Consider the following 9076-nt stretch of genomic DNA (forward strand, 5'->3'; position numbering starts at 1 on the left):
CTTGTTTTCAGCCACAGAGGGGACGGACGCGACTGATCAGAATTCAGATTAGCCCCCTGAAAAAAAAACATCCATCCATCCATTCCACCCCCCACCCTCTGCTTCCAACACACTGCTCACTAATTACTTAACGAGAAAGCTGGGGGAAAAAGTCTACACTTTAACGGAGTAGTGGTGGAGTCTATTTAAAGGGGGGCGGGGGTTCGCAGGCTCTTTTTCACCTCTTTCCTCCTTGCTAAAAAAAACACAACAAAACCTCCTCCTCCATCCTTCACTGTGTCTTTTATTCTGGCGCTCTCTTCCCTTCCCCCCCCCCCCGAACCAGACGGCACTTGTTGCCGCCGAATCATTGAACTTAATTAGCGCGGACAATGTGTGAGCGCTTTGCTAAGTTCGGGCCGTAAACAGAGTCACGCAGTTAGAGGAGGGAAGAGGCAGCAGAGAGGAGAAGTTAGACTCCAAAGCCGCGGAGGAGCCGCGAGGCGACCGTCCTCCACGCTGAGCGGCATGAGGCGGCTCCCACGGAGGTGACCACCGCCACGCGGGCCCCGCTTCCTTTCCTCGCTTCCTTTCCTCGCTCATGTGTCTGAGGTAGGCTCGCTTCCCTGGAAGGGAGATGGCTTCGATATCAAATCCGAGGGGAGGGGGGCATTTATTTATTCACTTGTCTTCCTGATGTTGATCTGTCTTTATCTTTTTTGTGTTTTTTATTCAAAATTGTAAAATGTACATACTAAGTGTTATAGTGAGTGGATATATATATATATATATATATATATATATATATATATATATATATATATATATATAATATATATATATATATATATATGTTTTTGTCCGTAAATGTGTATAGTCAAACAAAAAAATTTAAAAATCTAAAATTTATTTTGAATTTGATTACATGATGTAATTTTAGCATTGGTACACATGGACTTCCATATCTTTACACGTGTGGTGGCAAAGTTACATTCATGTGATTACGTGACCCGAGACGGTTGTATGATTGCATAGTCGGACATGTGAGGGTGTAAACACACTTGTGTATTGACAATATATGCAATCAATATCCTGACATTGTTCCACATAGTTCACGTTCCCAAACCAACACACACAAACTGACCCGCCGCAGCGTCACTAGCATTCCAACCGTGTCCGGCACCCTGACAAGTATTCCAGAACATTCTCCTGTCACCATGCAGTGCAACTGTCTGCTTAACCGACATGCGCTCTACGCTCCGATTGGGATCAACGTCAGAAGTGATTCTGTTTGCTCTCAACATTCTGATTATGGTTGACACATCCATCCCTCCACATCCACTAATCAACACATTCAAGCATTCTGGGTAATTGTGACAGACGATGCCGAGATTCCCCCTTCAACATTCCTGCTCCATTCAGTTGTCCTCAGCATTCCAGTTTGAACAGTTCTCTTCATTCCAGTCATTTTCATTTTTTCAAACATCCTCTAAAATGCCTGTAACGTTCCAGGGATCGATATCGTCATCGATGTCAGACTTTCATTAAACTGACAACATTTCAAGCTGCCTCAAAATTACAAACTTTAACGACCCGACTACAATGACTACTTTGCATAATTCCCCCCAAAAAAGCTGCCTCAACATTCTAGTAAAGCAGCCGTCGACACGCTGAACTCCAAACACAGTGAAAAATCACCTTGGTTGAGCTGATTCCTCGCCATTTGTTTTTTGAATACTGGTTTTAAAGGATGTCAGGTTCGTGTTCCACTAGGAACTGGCTTGTCTTGGTGCTGCAGTGTATATATCAGAATGATGTTTCCTCGCTTTGTTCTAATTCCCTTATGAAAGAACGCTGCGTCCTTCCTGGTCTTTGAGTCACAAGGTCACACGACTGACAATCTCTCTCTCTGTTTTTTTTTGTCTGTTTCTGTCGGTCTCGGTGTCTCTCGACCAGTCGATACTGGGTGGCGAGATGGGTCTGGGGAGTCCCGGCGCAGCATCGCCCACCAAGCCGGCCGGCCAGTACTACCAGCACTACGGCTCCAACCCGCGGAGGAGAACGCTGCCGATGGACGCCATGGGTGAGACGCCGGCGACACACTCGCATGACACGGGAACGCACACGCCATGGACATGCCCTGCCATTAAGCGGCTTTCTTCTCTTACTTCAGCCATTGTCCGGCCCATGATCCCATTTTCAACTTGCAAAATTCTTGTGACATCATCGATGTCAAAAGCATGGAGGGAGAAATACAATTTCTGCAAAATGTGTGTCAAAATACAATTTGTAATGAAATATTGTTGTGCCGGAGACTAGCAGGCCCTCACATCCTACAGACTCCTTTGTTTGCAACAGACTCCTCCTAAAATCACACCATAATCCTTTAAAATGAAAAATGGACAAAAAATGAAAACTGGACAAAATATTATAAACATAACGCAATTCAATAGCGCCTTAGAACGCAGCCTCCGAAATTACAACAGAGTGAGCTCAATTAGGTTCCTCTACCCAACGGAACACGCGCCGCATAATAAAAGCACATTTAAAACATTTGTTTTAGAAATCGCTGTCAACCCCATCAGCCCATCAAGCGCCCCACGCTGCGCCCAGAGTGAGCTCGCTGGAGCCTGAAGTCATAATGCGAGCTTTGGCGTGCTTTCAAGTTCTTTTATTCAATTTATAGACAAATATAAACAAAGTATAACACATTAACATGTTGAATGTAAAATAAATAATACAAATCTAAAAGCAAACGTACCATATTCTTAATACTACCATTAATAATAAATAATAGTATAAATGCTAGTAATAATATTGAAGAAAAGGTAATTATAAAATATAAATGTTAAGCATAAATATAAAATTAATTAATTAAAATTAAGTATTATTATTATGATACAAGTTATACTGATGATGATCTGCCTTCTTTTTTTCATCCAAATTTCTAAAACAATGTTAACTACAGATATCTGTTTAGCTGGTTTCTAAATCTCTGAATGTTTCGCTGTAGTCTGAGCACCACATCCAAGACCTACTGGGTCCCAGATTGTGAGTTATAGGAACAATGTTCTCTTCCATGCCTCAACATCACTGTACATTCTCAAAATGTGCATTATTCAGACTGAAGAAATTAGGCAGCGCGTCATTACGGCCGGAACCGTCTGCCTTCATTCACGGTTCTGAATCCAAACGGAACCTTTTCTTCTTCTTCTGTGTCCCCGGTGAAACATTTGAACCTGGACTGATCCCAGTTCACAACCGCTGTGTGTTTTCTGTTTTTTTAGAAGGCCGAGCATTGTGAGTGCATGTCCGTGTGTGACCCTCCTGTTGGTCCGTGTGTGTGTGTGTGTGTGTGTGTGTGTGTGTGTGTTCTGAAAAGGGACTTTTAGCAAAGAAAAAACAGGGAAGTCTTTTAGAAAGCCGGACAATAGTGGCCGTGGTGTAGCCTTGGTAGCGTTAGCCTTGGAAGGACACACACACACACACACACACACACAACAACGTTGACGACGACTCTGGGCCAATTTAATACAAAAAAAGGCACTCTTTCATTTTTCCATCAAAGTCTCACCTTCCCAGTTAATAGACCGCTCCCTCGCTCCCCTTGAGAGAAACCCTGAGAAATAATATAAATATGTCAAAAGCTGCCCTGCTTCCTTTTATCGAACCAAAAAGAAAAGAAAAGGAAAAAAATCAACCCTGTCCTTTTTTCTATTCCGTCTTTTTTTATTTGCTGCGTCGTATTGTGTCTCGCTTGTTTGCAGTGACAGCTTTCTTTGTCAAATATATCGACGGCGGTGGGAAAACTGGCCTCGCTCTTTCTCCTCTCCGGATGATCGATTAAATTCAAACAAATAAAAAACAGAATCTCCCTTTTTTTTTAGAGAGAGAAAAAAAAGAAAAAAAAGCCTCTTGGCCTGTTAAACGCTCATGAATTGTTTTTGTTTCTTTCTTTTTCTCTTTCAGAGGTTCACCCAAAGAAAGTGAGGAAGGTCCCTCCCGGCTTGCCGTCCTCTGTAAGTGATAACATGCCTTTTTAAAAATGATTATTATCATTATTTTCCTTTTCATCGCTGCTTCAAGAGTGTGTGTCGGAATAAAAGGGGCTGCTGATGCTCCTGCGTGTTGGGACTGGCTGAGCTGGGTTTTGTAGCAGACGTGGAAAAGGCTGCGCGCGTTGCCAGGTCCTGTGAGTTTGTCAGGGTGAAGATGTCGGAGCCGAGCTGGACACAGACGGCTGTCTACGTTTTGTTCTCGGCTCCTATTTTTTGAGGGGAGTCGACTGGACGAATTTCATGCCATAATAAATATTTCTTTAAAGACATCGATCGTTCTAAATGTAAATATACGTCGTTGTGTGAATGCTTCTTGTTTTCTTAATGTTTGACAGCACAAAGCTAATATTATTGACAAAAAAAGGAAGGGGAGCTATTCACATGAAGACAGAATAACATGAGAGTTCCCTTCTATTAATGCATTATTTGATTGATTTATCAGTGATGGTGTTGCATCTGTCTATGGCATCCTGGGCTGAAACTCTCCCGGCTGCAGGTTCTTCTCTTTTTGGCGGGTTTGAAAGGACGGAAGTCCTGAGAAACGCGGAGTTGTCGGAGGAAGAAAAGATGCACGCGTTGCCAGGTTTTGTGAATTGGCGGAGGTGAAGCCGATGCTGCTGTCGGAGCCGTGCGCAAACAGCTGTCGGCTTTTTGTTAGCGGTTGCTGTTCTTTTAGGAATCAGCTGAAAGAGGTTCATGCCAGAAGAGATACTCGTACTTCCTAAATATTACTCTTCTAAAAAAATGGTACAATTGGGGTCATGTAACAAAACAAAACAAAAAATCCAATCCTACCTTTTTTTTATTTTTTCCCATTAAGCATTTCTGAGCAGTACAAACATTTAATAAAGGTTTATAACACACGATGATACGGTTGCAAGCAGCTCCCATTTTAAGTGTTTATTAATGTTCTATATGACTACAATTAGAACTTGTCCTATGAAGACATTTTGGTAATGTCATAACGCTATAACGCAATAATAAACATACTTATAATGTGTTTTAATCCGCTTACAGCACTCTATCATTATGGTTATAAGCACTTAGTAGCAGTCATAACACATTTTAAACATAATAAAGCCTTTTATAAGGTCAAGTATCACAATGCTTCATAATTACTGGTCACTCAATGACATTTATTTTGCAAGCATCATCGTGTATTATAATTCTCTTAGCTTTAATACATTGTAATATTTTTTATCATACATTATAATCACTGATATAATGCATTATGTTGTTAATCTGGGTGGTCGTTGTTTGCTTAAAGTCAATTTAAAATTAATTTACAGCGTTCCATGTGTTGTTCTTTTATAGATTAAAGCAAACTATGACGTAGTGTATAGTCACATTATAATTATAACATATTACAGTTATGGGAATTATAACATGCTACGATCCTATAGGAAAAATTAATGTCAGTCAGTGACCAGCAATTTTTTAAGAAAGAGCAAGATGATCACTATTATATCTGTCTGCTGATTTCTTCAATAATTAATTAATGAGTTAAATCCTTTATTAGGTTTTGGGATTTTTTTTTGACATTTCCGCATTGAAAGTCGATGTGCTGCTGGTTGGAGGACTTGAGGATTGAATTTACAAGAAAACGAGCCAATCGTTAAAGTCCATCACCACAACAAACACCCAACATCCACCTCCATGAGCATTCGCGGCTTTCCTCTGTCTCATATCATTGCGAATGGGATCTCTGTTTGGTGGAAGAACACCAGACATCTGCAGACCTCCGACCGCAGGTGAAATCGTCGCTGGACCCTCCACAATTTGCTTACCAGCCTCATGTGGGTGTGGACGACGCCATCATCTACCTGCTGCAACGAGCTCAGTCGCACCTGGATGGTACAGGTGTCTCTGTGAGAGTCACTTTCTTTGACTTATCCAGTGCATTTAACACCATCCAACCACTGCTACTGGGTGAGAAGCTGCAGGTGGTGGGGGTAGACTCGTCCACCATTTCCTGGATCACTGACTACCTCACAGGCAGACCACAGTTTGTCAGAATTTCCTGTGTAAATGGCTGCTACGCGACACTAAATTTCCCTTTGGGGATTAATAAAGTATATATTCATTCATTCATTCAGACACGTTGGGCTTTGAGAACGTGCCATTTGTATGCCATCGGATTGAATTATTCATTAAAAGAATCAGTAGTTTCCAACCCTGAACACATCATCCTCGAATCAAGCCATTCGCTGACCGTGAAAAGGATGCTCTGTCCGTGGGCAGAATCCAACAGAAAATAGGAGTTGGGAAAGCATCCCCCCGTGATCGGTGTCCGTGGCTCCGCCTGAGCTGACCCGAGCTGCTGTTGTGAGGCCTGCAGCTCGGCTGCTGTTGGAATCAGAGGACGAGGCAGCGGCAGAACGCATATTTCATTTTTGAGGTTGTAGTTTGTTATAACTTCACGCTCAGAGTTATACACGTTTGCTGTTATTCTCTGTTCTATTGGACTATCTATATCTGGGTTGGAGAGTGTTGATGACACCAAGCAGCAGATAGAGGAAGAGGGTGTGTTCTTATGATGAAGCTAATTATGAGAATAACCTGTATTAGCAGCCTCGAGTGCTATTTTCAAAATGTGAACTTTGAGGTGTTTGTGCATGTGGAGAGTTTTTTCCTCCCTCTGCCGCTGACCTCATTAATCGCCAGTTAACGATGGCTGAATGTGCGGCGTGTCGGCCGCCTCTTTGGCTCGGCGGGAGTCCGCCTTTCTGTGGCCTCGGCCCGCTTTGTCCCGCGCTTCCTCCTCTCTTTCCTCCCCTTCTCTGTGTCTACATCAGCCCGGGGATTGAGGGAGGAAGGGGGGCAGGTGTTACAAAAAAGAAAAAGTAGTGAGGACGCATGGTTTGTTTGACTGGTTGGTGTTGTTTTTCATCTTTTGTGAGCGTGTGAAGTGGACGATTGAGACGTTTGCTCTGACATGTCAAGCAATGTGGACTGTTGCTTTATTTGTATGTGAATGCACCATTATAATATACATTCCACAGTGTATGGAAAGTACATTTATTATAGTAAACATGTAATGTTAGGTTTAGGCAACAGAACTACGACGGAAAACATCAAGGTTTGGAATTTGTTGGTTACTTTTTATATAGCTTTTGGAATTTGAAAGAATTGAACAGTGAGATCCCGTGTTTGGTGATATATCTCTGTGGGTTTTTAGAAATGTTCAGACATTTTGGACAAAACCAGTTGACGCGATTTAAGAGCTGACTGGAGATGACGTGGTTTCCTGTGACGTCCTGGTCGTGGACGCATCAAATATTCATTGGTGTTTACTCTAAAAAGGATATGTGGTCAAATGCATCCCAGACCATTTCGGCAAGTGGTTTGAGGGATCCGATCGTTATGCTCTTAGTGGTTGTTCACACTTGTACTTAGCCCACTTTTTAAATGTTGTTGTTGTTCACTTGTGATCTGATCACTCCAAGATGCATCCATGAAACTAAGTGTATGCAGTGTCATCGAGGCTGAGCAATAACACGTACAACATGCTGCCTCTGTTGCTAGCTAGCTTCCATATAGCCAGTAGTTTACTGTTTATTCGTGGCGGCACGCTGTTTGTGATTGAATGCGCCAGATCAGAACTCGGCTGTGTCCGCATACGTATCATACCCGCCTGATCCGACAGGGATCGGATATACGTTGTGGTTTATTTTAAAGGAGCGGCTGTAAAACGGTGGATAAGCACATTTCATTTCCTATAAACCCTTTGCAGTAAAAGTCCCTCGTTAATGTGTTGTTTAAAAAGCTTTTATTTTGAACCATCCAAATCAGCAACTGTTAGGTTTTCATTAGTAGCAACACAGCAGGACCCAGGCAGCTGGGCTCAGCTGGGCTCCAGCCCCGGGTCTTCCTCCTCTCTTCCCTGCACCAGACCACATGCCTATGGTCCGATTCCGATGCGAGAGCCGGATCCGATCTCGGACTTTTACAGTAAATACGTCCTGGCGTGATCGGATGACTAAAGCTCCATTGACTATTGTAACCATGGCCTCACCAAAACCACCATCCTGCCTGGTTTCAGTAGCCGTAGCGTCACCACAGGTCGGATGCAGGATGTGGACCCCAGAGTCCAGAGCTCTGTATGTCTTGTAAACCCTTGGTCAACTCCTGTGCTGTACAAGACACACAACCACGTCAGAGTCTTCTGTCTACAGTCACGTGATCCCGCTTTTGGATCTCTGTCCTTTCACTGCCTTCATGTCCGCGGCGCTCCGAGCCGTCTCCTCTCTCTGCTCGAACCCTCTCCGTTTCCACCTCTGTGATGCGAGTAATCCCGCCCGCTTCCTGCCGCTCACATCAAGAGAACGGGAGCGAGGAGGGGACCGGCATGCCTGTGAAATGGAGAGGAGGTTTGACTGCAGGGAAACAAATTCAGAGGCACTTTCTTCCCCGCTTGTTGGCACGAGTATCAGTTGTGTGTGTGTGAGAGAGAGAGAGAGAGAGAGTGTGAGAGAGAGAGAGAGAGAGAGAGAGAGAGAGCATATAATTGTACAGAGAGCGTTGTAGGTTTACCTCTTTTTTTTGTATGTCTTTGAGTGGCGGGTTCTGTCGGGTCATGAGTCAGCGTCGGTTTGTTTGGAGTGTTGGCTTTTATTCTGAAAAAAAAGCATCCGATTGCTGACAGGTGTTCATTTTCATAATCACTCCTGTTTCGGGTTTAGTTCCGGTGTTTTTTTCAGCTCTTAATGTAATACAAACCAAAACATTGAAACACTGAAGCAGACATTACGTGACCATATCATCCGCTCTCTATGTTTTCTTCTGGATCCAGTGATTGGCAATGGTGCAGATCTGCCAGCATGTAAAGACTTATGAAAGCTGAAAAACAGCTAATGAACTGATTACAGAAATATAGATTCAGCCTGATGGGATACACTTGGGCAAAAATATGAATCATATAATCAATCAAAAAATTTAAGAAATGACATTGAAAAATAGCTTATTTTGTTGAACACTTTATTTGTTTTTGATATAACTAAACCCACCTGTCCCATAAAGGTTTCTACCAATAAGCCTAC

General features: G+C 42.9%; 1 protein-coding gene across 1 annotated transcript in view; it reads left to right on the forward strand.

Moving 5' to 3' along the window:
* tcf4 (transcription factor 4) overlaps positions 1-9076 on the forward strand; it is a 197980-nt gene that overhangs the window by 111800 nt on the left and 77104 nt on the right. Inside the window, exons 7-8 of the mRNA XM_079234873.1 lie at positions 1936-2062; positions 3949-3998. Coding sequence (XP_079090999.1) covers positions 1936-2062; positions 3949-3998 — 177 coding nt within the window. The remainder of the gene's footprint in view (positions 1-1935; positions 2063-3948; positions 3999-9076) is intronic.

The sequence above is a fragment of the Taurulus bubalis genome (genome assembly GCF_910589615.1).
Source record: "Taurulus bubalis genome assembly, chromosome: 19".
Classification (NCBI taxonomy): domain Eukaryota; kingdom Metazoa; phylum Chordata; class Actinopteri; order Perciformes; family Cottidae; genus Taurulus; species Taurulus bubalis.